Genomic DNA, 14265 nt, shown 5'->3' with positions numbered 1-14265 from the left:
GGTGCAGTTTCTTGGAAAAGGGAGAAAAGGGGATTTAGATATTAAGGTTACTCAGGCGTGCTGTGCAGGGGTATTAATGAATATATACTGGGTCTCTAATCCAAGTGAAAAGCAGCACCTGCCAAGAAAAAAACAAAAACGCTAATATCTCAAATTTGATTTTATTGAAAGCCACCAAATTTGGACAGTAGGTAGAGAAAAGGTTTTCTCTCCCAAGTAAGACCAACTTATAAACAATTTGAGTTGCTCAACCGATATTACATTTTTAGGTACACTGTACATGACAGAGAATCCTAATCTGCAACTTTTCGTGGGTTTTTGAGCTGGATGGTCATACCATTATGCTTGGCAAAATCAGAATAATTCCTGACTCTCATTCCATTTCCCCAGTTCTGGTTGGACATCACGTCCCTAACACCTCAGTCCATCATAGAATAGAAGGTTTCACTCCTCAGTTCATAAATGTCACAATATCGCCATGAAACACCTGTAAAATGCTTATCACATTAGTGTAGCCACCGCAAAAAGCCACAATGGCCTTGTTATTACTATTAATGTCCCCCCAGGCACCACCACGACATTGTACAAATGAGGGCTACTATCATAAAAAGAGTAATTTACCGACGCATAAGATTTGAACGGTCACTTTCGTTACACTACGCAGTTAAGGCGTCTCAGTCGAGGCATCTACGAAGCTGCCCGGCAAATTAGGTTTATGAGGGCACAAAGCCACGAGCACGGGATGACACTTCACTACAGGGGGTGTGAAACACTTCATAAAAAATGACTATCTTCAACAAGCCCGGCACGCATACATCTTCCTTTATTTGTATCCATCGCGATCCCCTTACAGCGGTGCTGAGTGACCTTGACATTTTACACAAGACATCACACGCTTAATATTCTCTCCCTCTCTCTCTCTCTCTCTCTCTCTCTCTCTTCCTTTGTTTTTCTTTTTAACCCCCAGTTAAGCACAGAAAGTGGGACAATTTTGCCGACACAATTTGGCGCATGCCCGCCACAGCGAAAGAGGGGAGAAGTGAGATGCTACGAATAAGGTATCAAGATAAAAAGGTCAGAGGAGCTACAAAGTGTATTAACGAGAGAGCAAACCATCCAGCCATGACTGCAGGTGGAGGCGGGGTGCCAGATGGTTTATATTGCCGAGACTGTGTCTGTCTTGTTGCCGTCGTTTATTTTCATATGCAACCTCTATTCTCTTTTTTTAGCGCAAAATGAAGTTCACACATTTTTGTGTTTGTCGCTTTCTAATGTTTTGAAGTGATGGTATAGTTACGGTTGAGACGGGGCTTCGGGTTTCCAACTTTTTTGTGAGATAATAGGAAACCTTTTATGACATATGAAAGAGCATGTACGGTTTGTACAATGTAACTCCGAGAGGGATTCAAATTTTATTTGAGGAAAATTGGTTTTAAATAGCTAAGACATCCAAAATAAAGTGATCCTAATTAAAGGTGGGACACACCTTTTATTAGGATTGCTTTATTTTACTTTTTTTAAAACAATTTTCATCATATAAACTTTGAATTCCTGTTGGAATTGTATGCTCTGTAACATTTTATAGGTGGTTTCTTAGTATCACATAAATACATAGGTTGGAGTCAAAAGGGGCCTGAGCTTTCAATCCTGGCAGAATCTTCGTCAGAGGCAAAATGACAAACGGGCAGGAAAAGCAATCACATATAAGGACTACACAAAAAATAGTCAAATCCTCATCTCAACCAATACTAAACCATCCCTTCAACCACTGAATTCTGAAATCTCCATAGACTTAATACACAGGCCACCAGGTTACCAGATGGAACAGGTTAATACTACATTTCTCACAGAATGAAGGGATAAAGCTTTCCAACTCACCGCTGGCATGAGGGTCTGAAGCTCCTCTATCGTCTTCAGGTGATACAGCATTTCTGGATCACTATCATCCGGACTGTCATCTCTGACCGAAATCTACAGATATCAATAAAATGACACCAATTTTAAAGCTAATCATTCCCATAATTTCAATAACAATGAAAATAGTTATGATAAAAGTAACAATAATTACAATGATCAAAAAAATAACATTAAATACAATGTATACTGACAGCAATTTGAATAGTATCACTGACAACGATTATGATGATGATAGCAAAAATATTACGACATAATGACAATGACGCAGGCAATGTTAGTTATAGAAAATTTAATGATACGAAATATTATTTACAATGCAATGAATGAAAAAGAATGAAGTGTTTTATTGAGGCATTGCTAAAACCTCAACATCTTAATTACCAACATAATTTCAAAATCACCTTGGCAACCACAACCACACCCACAACAAAAAAATCAATACCATCACCATCACTGCTGTCACAAACTCCACTTTGACTGCCATATCACCATAGTTACCACCTCAATTGCCTTATCAGAGAGACACTTCACCAGATGTCCGGAATCCACGCCGTCACATTTTCTTTCAAATGTCAACCATAACCACCACTTTCATCCCAAATACCACCGCCATTATCATCTCAAACATCGCTGTCTGCATCATCACAAATATTCGTCGAGTACTTGTAATAGAAGAGGCTAGAGCTAGCATTCTGAAGATTTGCTCACGTTTGCAATCATTTGTCCAAACTCCAGGACGGCTTTCATCTGCCTCGTTGCCTCGCCCTCGTCTGCGCCAATCAGAGTCGCAACCTTCACCATGTACTTAATGTACGCTGAGAGTACCTAGAAAACAACACAAAATATGAAATGATAATGCTACTACTACAATTTGACGGATGTACATGAGATTGAGTTCACAATACCTAGCCAAATATCTCTGTCCATCCAAGCATCGTATAGTGCAGATGTGCTGCTTTTTCTGCTCTTAAAGTTCACCATGCAAGATGCTGATCTGTTTTTAAAGGGATGGCATTAATTTTGGTTGAGATGGGGCTTCAGGTTTCCAACTTTTCTGTGAGAAAATGAGAAACCTCCTACGAATATCATATGAAAGAGCGTACAATTCTAAGAGGAATTCAAGGTTTATTTGATGAAAATTGGTTTTGAAATGGCCGAGACATCCAAAAACAAAGAGGTCCTGATAAAAAGTAGGACCCACCTTTCATTAGGACCACTTTGTGTGTTGTTGTTGTTGGGTTTTTTTTTTCTTCTGATATCTAAGCCATCTTCGTGCAGTTTGACCCAAGGGGCAGAGATTGTGTAGTTGGCGTGGGTAGGTCCGAGATATACAGTGTGAACACGTTTCAAAACGACTTTGCACTTATCATCTCTACAGAAATGTGCTTCTGTGGCTCAATCATATTTGACATTGCACTTTTTTGTGTGTTTTTTTCAACGCGGCATGTCTAATCCCATAATCAAAACAGCTTTCAGTCTGTCAACTGCCCAAATCTCCGTGGCACAAGTGAGCTGTGAAAAATGCACCCAAACAAAATGAGATTTCACTTCATCGCATCGCGTCACTCTTCCAGTCGTCCTGGTTGACAAACAACGAGGAAGAGTTGCAACTGATTGACAAATTGCCCAGAAGTACGTACGCCCATGATTTCTTTAATCATGGCTGCTACTAAAACACTGATCAATTCAGTGCTTATTTACGTCAATGGCGGGCAATTTGTTCAATCAGTTGCAATGAAAAACATCTCGACCGAAGAATTTCATAAATTTGAACAATGACAAGATGTTTAAGCCACTGAGCACCACAATCTGGAAATGCAAGATACACATTGTATGCCAGCACATTGCCACGGAATTGGAAGGGTTAAGCCTTGTCAGTGTTCTCATGACTGTGTTGCATGAATCTTGTGTCAATGGCAATGCTCCAGGAGCAGTAGCATTACACCAAAAACACTTTACATTTTGTCACTGTGCATTATGACACTATTAAAGAGACTTTATATTTCATCTTAGTAGAATGTCACCGAGAGAATTTACACTTCTTCCAGAGGCTGACCTTTCTCTGCATAAGAAGCACCTGAAATAGTCAGCTTCCTCCTTTTTTTTTTCTTTTTTTTTTTGGTGGGGGGGGTTAACAATTCTACAACACATTATATTTAAAAAGGGACTGTTCAGTACTGGTTGAGGTGGGGATTCATGTTTTGAACATTCCTTAAAGTGAGATGATGAGAAACCTCTTATGAAATATGAAAGAGCATGCAATTTTAAGAAAGTTTCAACGTTTATTTGATGAAAATTGGTTTCCAAATGGCTGAGATATCCAAAAAAAGTGATAATGATAAAAGGCGACAGGCCACGCCTTTTATTAGGATCTCTTTGTTTAACTTTGTTTATGGATATCTCAGCCATTTCAAAACCGATTTTCATCAAATAAACTTTTGATACCCCTTAGAATTGCATGCTCTTTGACATCTCATAGAATGGTTTCTGAATATCTCGCAAAACGTTAAAAGCTAAATCCTCACCTCAACCAGAACTGTACACACCCTTTAAAGCTCAATTGACTATAAAGATAAAAATCATATGGCCAGAGAGATAGAAATTTCATCGAAGTCGGACAGTTTTGTGAATATCAAAAGAGCAAGTAGTTTAATGCCTGGTCGTTTAAACAGAACAGAGAGAAAGGAGAAATTGTTCCACCAATGTTGCCATTTTTTACCAGATTGCCTGGAACACGAAAACACTGGCAAAACACAATGAATGTTTAACAGTTTCTAGACTTCCCTTTACAATCATCATAAATGCTGGCGTTGAGTCTCAGAAAATGCAAGCTGCTGAAAGACATGCTTACGGGGAAGAAAGGTTGTTATGCACTCAGGGACAACTTCCTTGACCTACAGGCAACAAAGCAATCATTTTGGCATTTGATTACTCTTTTTCGCTCACTTTCTTCACTTTTATTTTTCTTTACATCTCACACCTCTGAGATGCTCTGAGCAAAGTAATATAATTTTGCCACCACTATGCATGTAATACCCTAACTGTCAGCGGTTGAACGTTATAAAGGAAAAGAAACATGCCAACGACAATAACAACAACACAGATATATGACAGTATTGTCCAGGGTCCCTAGAAGCACAGCGAAGACGGTACTGTCTAGGTGGCATATTGCATATAAAACTGGCTTCTTTGCTCTCATGTTGAGTTCCCTTATGATTTTCTTTTTTTTTCTCTCTCTCTTTTCTTCGGTTTTTTTTGTTTTTTTTTTCTGGTGAGGATATTTGTAGATATCACAGCGTATCATATTGCCCCGGCCAAAATTGAAACCTGATCGCCCCCTTCCACAGGGGCGAGAGGAAGAAAAAAAGAAGAAGAAGTAACAGGAGATGAGGGAGAAAAGAAGGAGATAAAGCAGCAAAATGTTACGAGGGAACTTGGACAGGAGACTGTCTAATCCTGCGCGAAATGTGATAATGGGTTTGATGTCTGTATATCACTACATCTTAATAACACTACCCCCCCCTACTCCTTAATAATAGCTACTTAAAATGCAATGTGAATCTTTGTCCCCCCCCCCCCCCTTTTCCTTGGAACAGATACCCGAGCAGGACTTACTCTATGCAAATGTGGAGAAGAACACCTTCTTTGCTTCTCTTTTGTGTTTTTGTTTGTTTGTTTGGGGTTTTTTTTTGTCTCTCTTCCTCTCTTTCTATAATAATTCTAACCCTGTCTCTCCCCCCCCCCCATCATCATCTAAGGTTTGCTAGTCTATGTTCCTTTATTCTTTGAACTGTACCTGTCACCATTTAACCTGTTGAGGACGAGTCCCGAGTATACTCAGGCAGGGGTCTAGGGGAAATGCGTGTTGTAGCAAAATAAGTCCATCCTCAACAGGTTAATATCTCTGTCAATCCTTCCTTTCATATTTTTCTCTGACTTTCTGGGTTTTCTTTTAAATTTATAAATGGGTACTTGGCAATGCTGGGGTAATAATAATGGTAGGGCTGTCTGGTAGAGCAGTGGCAACACTGAATAGTCTACCCTGGATAAAGAACAAACTGTTATGTTATTTTATGATCATCTTATTATAACAAGATAGGATTACTTTATCATATTATTGAGTTATTATATTATATACAATTATATCATATTATGATATAACAATATCATCATCATACCTCCTTTGGTTTTCTCTGTGCTCTAGTATGTACACTTCAAAGTTTCTACCCGATTTCATTTTCCTCCCTCTCTTTCCCCTCTCTTCCTCTCTTCATATTTTTCTGCCTCTGCATTTTTTTTTTTGTATGTTTGAGTGTATGTTTGTATGTATGTCTGTCTGTCTGTTTCTTTTTCTCTCTCTCACACTTCTATGGATCTTTCTCTGTCTCTCTGGCATTCTGTTTCTGTCTCTTTATGTCTCTCCCTCCCTCTAATGCCCTGTCTGTATATCTCTCTGTCTTATCACATGCCACTTTCTATCATGTCTCTACTCCGTATAATTCACTCTGTTCTGATACTCATTATATACAATTCTCTCCCTCTATCTTGCTGATTTCTCTGTATGTCTATGGGTGCCTTTATGCTGAGCTTTAAAGGGGCCCTGAAATCCAAATGCATGTTGATTTGTGTTGATTTATGATACCCTCAACATCACTTTTGTGGTAAAACGATTATCTAGAAACATTCCATATCTTTTTAACGATTTTTTCTTCTATTTTTCTTCAGATTACTTGGGAACGCCCACAAAAAATCCTTCCAAAGCAATATTCTTGAGATGACATCATCTGTCAATCATTGCTAAAGTACTGAAAATGAAATGTTTAACAAAAGACAATGGAATGCACCTTCCCCTCGACTCAGCATAACTTGCATGTTCCCTCGCCATGTCTTTTGTTAGTCACATTAGTATCACAGAAACATGAAAGTTATGCTGAGTCGGGAGGAGGGTGCATTCCATTGTCTGTTGTTAAACATTTTAGTACTTTAGCAATGATTGACAGATGTCATCTCAAGAATATTGGTTTGGAAGGATTCTTCCCAAGTAATCTGAAGAAAAATAGAAGAAAAAATCGTTAAAGATATATGGAATGTTCCTAGATATTTGTTTTACCACAAAAGTGATGTTGAGGGTATCATATTATTCAACACAAATCAACAAGCATTTGATTTCAGGGCCCCTCTTTAAACCCACTGAGGACGAGTGCCGAGTATATTCGGGCAGGTGTCTATGGGAAATGCCTGTTGTAGCAGAATCAGTCCATCCTAACAGGGTTAATGGCCACAATCTGGCTTTTCAAACATGTTTAGTTGAAAGCACTGCAGTTGGGTATCAACTCAATTTGATTAAACTTTTGGGGAAATTTGGGATAATAAATGCAAAGCTGTTTGGACTATGGGGTAAGAAATGCCTTTTTCTGGAAAGAAAAAAGTGCAATTTCAAATGCATTTGAGCCAGAAACAGGTTTTTGCTGAGATGATTTACTCATTTTGAAATGTGTTTGAAGCTTGGACCTGCCCACTGCATGTCTGATCTCTGCTCTTTGGGTCAAACAGCGCAATGGAGCTGCACATTGACAACGCCTCCCTCTCGACTGGCAATGAAGATGATAAATGCAAGAACTCGAGAAACATGATCCCAAAGGTTGTTGGGATTACAGGGTAAGAAACGCCTTTTTCTGGAAAGAAAAAAGTGCAATTTCAAATGCATCTGAGCCAGAAACACGGTTTTGCCGAGATGATTTACTCATTTTGAAATGTGTTTGAAGCTTGGACCTGCCCACTGCATGTCTCATCTCTGCTCTTTGGGTCAAACAGCGCAATGGAGCTGCACATTGACAATGCCTCCCTCTCGACTGGCAATGAAGATGATAAATGCAAGAACTTGAGAAACATGATCCCAAAGGCTGTTTGGATTACGGGATAAGAAACACCTTTTACTGAAAGAAAAAAGTGCAATTTCATATATGCATTTGAGCCAGAAATATGTTTTTGCAGAGATGATGTACTCAAAGTCATTTTGAAATGTGTTTTAAGCTTGGACCTGCCTACTGCATGTCTAATCTCTGCTCCTTGGGTCAAACAGCGCAATGGAGCTGCACATTGGCAACGCCTCCCTCTTGACTGGCAATGAAGATGATAAATATGCAAGAACTAAAGAAACATGGTCCCAAAGGTCTTTGTAAACTCATTCTGATAGTGGGTATCGAAAACGCGTTTCAAACATGGGAAAGACGCAGCCCTAGTTTGAGACCAGGTAAAGGGGAATGGATGCGAAATCTGGAAAATGTCCCATGAAACTCGTCTGTAAAAACATCACCTAACTCTAAATATTCCATTAATGACTAGAGAGCCCGGTTATGTATACATTGCATTGTGCGTACTAGATCAGTGGAGTTGGGAAATGAGGAGTTTCACAACACTACCTGTCTAGGCGAAATTGGGTTTATTGCAGCCACAAGGATTCAAAGCTACAAGTGTCTGGTCTAATAAACATGGTAGATGTCAATTTAACTCTCTGCGCTACAGTGATATTGCCCCACAAAGACTTTAGTGACACATATAAGTCTTCTCAAAGACATAACTTGGTGATAATGGAACATATGAAAAAAAAAACACAACAAAACATAAATCTTCAGATACACTGTAGAAATAAGATTACAAAAAAAATAAAGAAAAACTATCATTGACATTTAGACATTTTTGATAGATCTAAGGAATTTGATGTAACAGATCAGTTGATCTATTGAAAGTTAGTCCTCATTCAACAACCCATTTCACGCATTTATCTGAATGATTATATCATGTTGCTCTCCGGATACAGCAACAAGAAAGATGTGTAGTGGGTGCTGTGTAAATGGTACAAACCTCAATAAAAATACAGTAAATGCCAGAAAATCACTATTGCCATCTGATGACCTAATCTATTTCCTTAAATCAATGTGCCCCCCACCCAAATCAGGCCACCAAACATATACTTTCTTATAAAAAAAAAAAAAAAAAAACTAGAAATGTCGCTATGGCGACTGATGCCTCCGCCATAATGCATGATTTTCCAAATAGGCAAATAGTACAATGTCCTCACAATGTGTGATCCATGACAGTTTCACATAACTGGCAAAATATTGAAATGACAGGTTTGTCAGAAATGTCTTGAACTGGGTTTGCTTTAATTTTCTAAGAGTGCGGGTACACATATTTGGGGAATTGAGAATTTTTACTTGAATTCTGACAGACCTTTTTATAAGTTTATGCACTGAGTAATTTCCAAGATGTGAAGAAAGAGTGTAATGACGGTACAAAATGGATTTTTTTTTTTTTTTTTGGGGCGGGGGCATTGAAACCTGGCCTTTGACCCTTAACCTTTGACCTTTGACCTTCTGGCTGGAAATTTCCCAGAGAATCTCCATTAGGTAATGCATGTATTAAGTTTTGAAACTAATAATGCAAGCATTGCATATACTAGTATATGAGGGAAATAGTAAAATTTTGAGGAGATGACCTTGACCTTTGACCCCTGACTATTGACCCATGACCCCTAAATTCCCTAGATAATCCCTGCCAGTCAGTACATGCGTATGTACCAAGTTCCACGAAGATACATTGAACCATTTGCGAGAAAAGTGATATTGCAACATTTTCATCTAACCTTTGACCTTTGACCTTATGACATGAAACTCTCTCTGGAGAATCTTTACACAGTAGTACATGTCCACACCAGGTTTCAAGAAAATACCTTTGGGCATTGCATAGATATGAGGGAAATTGCAACATTTGTAGCATTTGACCTTGACCTTTTGACCTTTGACCTCTTGCCAATGTCACTAAAATCTACTTAACTAATTTTCCCATCATACATCATCCTTGGACCAAGTTTTGTGAAAGCTGCTTCATCCAGTTTTGAGTTATCACGTAAACAGATAAATTTTAGGATTTGACCTTGATCTTTGACCTTTGACCTCTGTCCGATTTTACTGAAAAACTAATCAAGTAATTTTCCCATCATACATCATCCTCCAACAAAGTTTGGTGAAATTTGCTTTATCCAGTCTGGAGTTATCGCGTAAACAGATACAATTTCATGATTTGACCTTGACCTTTGTCCTTTGACCTTCAGCCGATTTCACCCAAAATCTTATCAAATGATTGCCCCATCATACTTCATACTTGGACCAAGTTTGGTAAAATTCCAGTAAATATTACTCAAGTTATCGCGTAAACGAAAGCGGACGGACGGACGTACGTACGGACGTACAAAGTGTTGTACGGACGGACGGACGGACGGACGGACGGACAACCCGAAAACATAATGCCTCCGACACCACTTCGTGGCGGAGGCATGAAAAGGTAGCCCGCCAGTAATTTCTAGTGGCCCTGGCCACCACTAATGTCACTCAAGTAAAAACCATGTGCGTGTAAAGATGTCACCAGTTTAAATCTTGTTTTATGATATATGATACAAATTGTACAAATACAGTACAGAGGAAATACAACGTATCATACATGTAACTGACTTCATTGATTCCTGTGAAAACAGAGATAGGCCTACATTTTCATGGTTTCTTTTCACATTTTGGTGGTCGAAGCACTTGTAATCTAGAAACATATTAAGATGGAATTCCAATCCATCAATGCAGTTCCTTCTAGTTGAAAAGTCAAACACATGGAAGACTTATACTCTATGAGCCAATTCTATTTTCATGCCTCCGCCACGAAGTGGTGCCGGAGGCATTATGTTTTCGGGTTGTCCGTCTGTCCGTACGTACGTCCGTACGTCCGTCCACATTCGTTTACACGATAACTTGAGTAAGATTGACTGGAATTTTACCAAACTTGGTCCAAGTATGAAGTATGATGGGGCAATTACTTGATTAGATTTTGGGTGAATTCGACGAAAGGTCAAAGGTCAAAGGTCAAGGTCAAATCATGAAATTGTATCTGTTTACGCGATAACTCAAGACTGGATCATGCAAATTTCACCAAACTTTGTCCGAATATAATGTATGGTGGGACAATTACTTGATTGATTTTTGAGTTAAATCGGACAGAGGTCAAAGGTCAAAGATCAAGGTCAAATCCTAAAATTTATCTGTTTATGTGATAACTCAAAACTGGATGGAGCAGCTTTCCCCAAACTTGGTCCAAGGATGATGTATGATGGGGCAATTAGTTGAGTAAATTCAAGTGACATTGGCAAGAGGTCAAAGGTCAAAAGGTCAAGTTCAAATGCTAGAAATGTTGCTATTTCCCCCATATCCATGCCATGCCCAAAGGTATTTTCTTGAAACTTACTGTAGACATGTACTACTGCGTAAAGATTCTCCAGAGAGAGTTTCATGTCATAAGATCAAAGGTCAAAAGGTCAAAGGTTGGGTGAAACTGTTACAATTTCACTTTTCTCGCAAATGGTTCAATGTATCTTCATGGAACTTGGTACATATGCATGTACTGACTGGCAGGGATTATCTAGGGAATATAGGGGTCATGGGTCAATAGTCAGGGGGTCAAAGGTCAAGGTCAACTCCTCAATATTTTTACTATTTCCCTCATATACATTGTACTAGTATACATATGCAATGCTTGCATTATTATTCTTAAAATTCAATATAAAATATGTACATGTATACCTAATGGAGATTCTCTTGGAAATTTCCTGCCAGAAGGTCAAAGGTCAAAGGTTAAGGGTCAAAGCAAGGTTTTAATGCAAAAAAAAAATCTATTTTGCACTGTTAAATTACACTCTTTCTTCATACCTTTAAAATTGCTCAATGCATAAACTTATAAAAGGGTCAGTCAGAAGTTAAGTAAAAATCCTCAATTCCCCAAATACATGTACCTGAACTCTTTCATAGCCAATTATAGCAAACCTAGTTCAAGGAAAGTGAACATTCAAGATATTTCTGACAAACCTGTCATTTCAATATTTTGCCAGTTATGTGAAACTGTCATCACACATTTTGAAGACATTGTCCTATACACCTATTGGGAGCATCATGCATTATGGCGGAGGCATCAGTCGCCATAGCGACATTTCTAGATTTGGGTATGGCTTGTGTTAGGATAAGAGTAAAGATATTCATAATATCAGAGTTTCCTGTTGTAATCGATAAGAACTGATGTTTAATTACACGACAGGTTCAAGGAGATAGTCACAAATACAAGTTTTGACTTCCTAGCTGGAATTGTCATGTCATTTTAAAGCTAGACTTGATGATACAAATGTAGTGCATATAGTATCGTGAATATGAAGTCCAATGTCAATATTTCCATACGGTAATGAAAACCATGAAAATACAGGATCATAGTGAAGACTGCAAATATTGGCTCCATACATCCCTATAGCACTGAGCTACAGTGCCCTGGTGCTGAGGGCCGTCGCAATGCTGTCAGTTGCCACATCAATCAGAATTTGCCGAGACATTTATGGACCATTTTGTGAGGAACATTGGCTGGATATTTGCAGAGTAAGGGTAATAACAGTCATGTTAGAGTTACGGCACAGCTCATGCTATCGAGCGATGAAATAACCGTTCTTCTTCTTTCCATGTTTTCAAAGTATTTGTTTATATGCCTCCTCCACTTTTTTTTTTCTGCCTTCAAGTGGTGGATATCGTGCTTGAGTTTACACTGTATGGAAATAACTGGATACACTGCCAAGTAGGCCTATGTTATCATCAGTTATAGGGCAAATTGGTGTAAGTACATGAACTTCGCTGTTGGCACAGTGCCCCTTTACTTCCAAACTGGCAAGATGACTCTTGCATGAGTAAATTGTGTTACTGTAAAAGTGGATGTTTTCGCGCGAAGGCAGGGCAAGAAGAGTTTTGTGTGTTCTTATTTGGGCAGAATCAAGACATCAACTACTGGAACATAAGGCAAGCCAAAATATTCACATGCTTTTATTTCTTTGCTAATTTCTGGTTGCGGGAAATGTGCGAAAATTTCCACTTTTTACAGTATATGGGGATACCAGATCATAACTCCTTCTTAAAACTGTACTTTGGTGGTGGTGCTGTTATTCCAGATAAAGCTTTTATAAATCTTCTAGAATTTTCACAAACTTTCTTTAAGAATTCCTTTACAGAGAATGGCTAGTAGGGTAGGGAAGAAAATCCATATCACTGAAGGTTGTAAAGTTTGACCCAGCCTGGAATTATCAAAAGAAGGGGTTTTAACATTCAAACAAGTCCTCACCAAGTTTGAATTGATATCGATCACGGGGTGAAGTCTGAAAATTTCTCAGTTCCATGACTTTCTTAGTTGTTTAATACAATTTCGATGAAATTTCTGTCATTCTGCTCATCTGATTCTACTCTATTCAATAAAACCAACTTGAACACAGTGAGGAATGGCATTATAAGGACTTCCAGGCCTCGAATTAACCGACGGCCACCGACGGCCATGGCCGTCGGTGCCCCTCTCGTTGGCCGCAATGCCCTTTCTTCCGTGATCAAAGTTACGGCCAAAAAAAATGTGCCCTTTTTCTTGTGGCCGTGGTGCCCTTTTAAAATGAAAGTTCTTGTATATGACGTATAATATGCCCTTTCTCAAAGTCTACACTCCAATAAGCTTGAACAAATTTCCTCATCTCAAATATCATACCTTCTGTTCAGTTCACTCGCGTCCCACTATTCTTATCTGATTCAAACTCAACGAGACGACATGTACGTACACTTGTACTTATGTACGTACGGTATGGCCACCCGGCTTTGACCGTTCCGACTGCCTCCGCAGCGCAGCGGGGTACTAGCTAGGTAGTAGTCTTCCTGGACTGTATTCGTAGTGTGCCCGCGCGTACGTACGGAAGTACGTTGATGGTGTCTGTACGTCGAGTGTCGCAATCAGCGGTTGAGCGCGTTGGATGGGTGCAGTATGTGCATGCGTGTGTTACTGTGGGGAATGCGGCTATTAAATCGTCTGGAGCAAGTGGTCGCAAGCCATGTGCCAGGCATGTCGGACGGCTGTGAGAATTGCCATCTCTCTTGCTCTGCATTCATGCCCGCATGCTCAAAGTAAATGTGATCGAGGGCACGCATGCGAAAAAAAGTGAAATGAAATGTAAAAAAATTGTGCAGATCCCCCACCCCCGTAACACTGTATGTGAACACGGGTTGGCTGGTTAGTTGAAAGTTTTGTTCCTCAAAGTGCCCTTTTTGTTCCTCAAAGTGCCCTTTTTGATTTTTGTTCCTCAAAGTGCCCTTTTGTTCCTCAAAGTGCCCTTTTTGTTCCTCAAAGTGCCCTTTTTGTTCCTCAAAGTGCCCTTTTTGTTCCTCAAAGTGCCCTTTTCGTTCCTCAAAGTGCCCTTTTTGTTCCTCAAAGTGCCCTTTTCGTTCCTCAAAGTGCCCTTTTTGT

The 14265-nt window shown here is 39.2% G+C and overlaps 1 protein-coding gene across 1 annotated transcript in view; it reads right to left on the bottom strand.

Moving 5' to 3' along the window:
* LOC139727036 (endothelin-converting enzyme homolog) overlaps positions 1-14265 on the bottom strand; it is a 182199-nt gene that overhangs the window by 25294 nt on the left and 142640 nt on the right. The window contains exons 8-9 of the mRNA XM_071638016.1: positions 2626-2742; positions 1879-1971 (exon numbers count right to left, since the gene is read on the bottom strand). Coding sequence (XP_071494117.1) covers positions 1879-1971; positions 2626-2742 — 210 coding nt within the window. The remainder of the gene's footprint in view (positions 1-1878; positions 1972-2625; positions 2743-14265) is intronic.

Source organism: Diadema antillarum, unplaced genomic scaffold (assembly GCF_040938485.1).
Source record: "Diadema antillarum isolate AM-2024a unplaced genomic scaffold, OU_Dant_1.0 seq00000112_RagTag, whole genome shotgun sequence".
Lineage (NCBI taxonomy): Eukaryota > Metazoa > Echinodermata > Echinoidea > Diadematoida > Diadematidae > Diadema > Diadema antillarum.
This window is presented reverse-complemented; position numbering and strand designations above follow the sequence as displayed.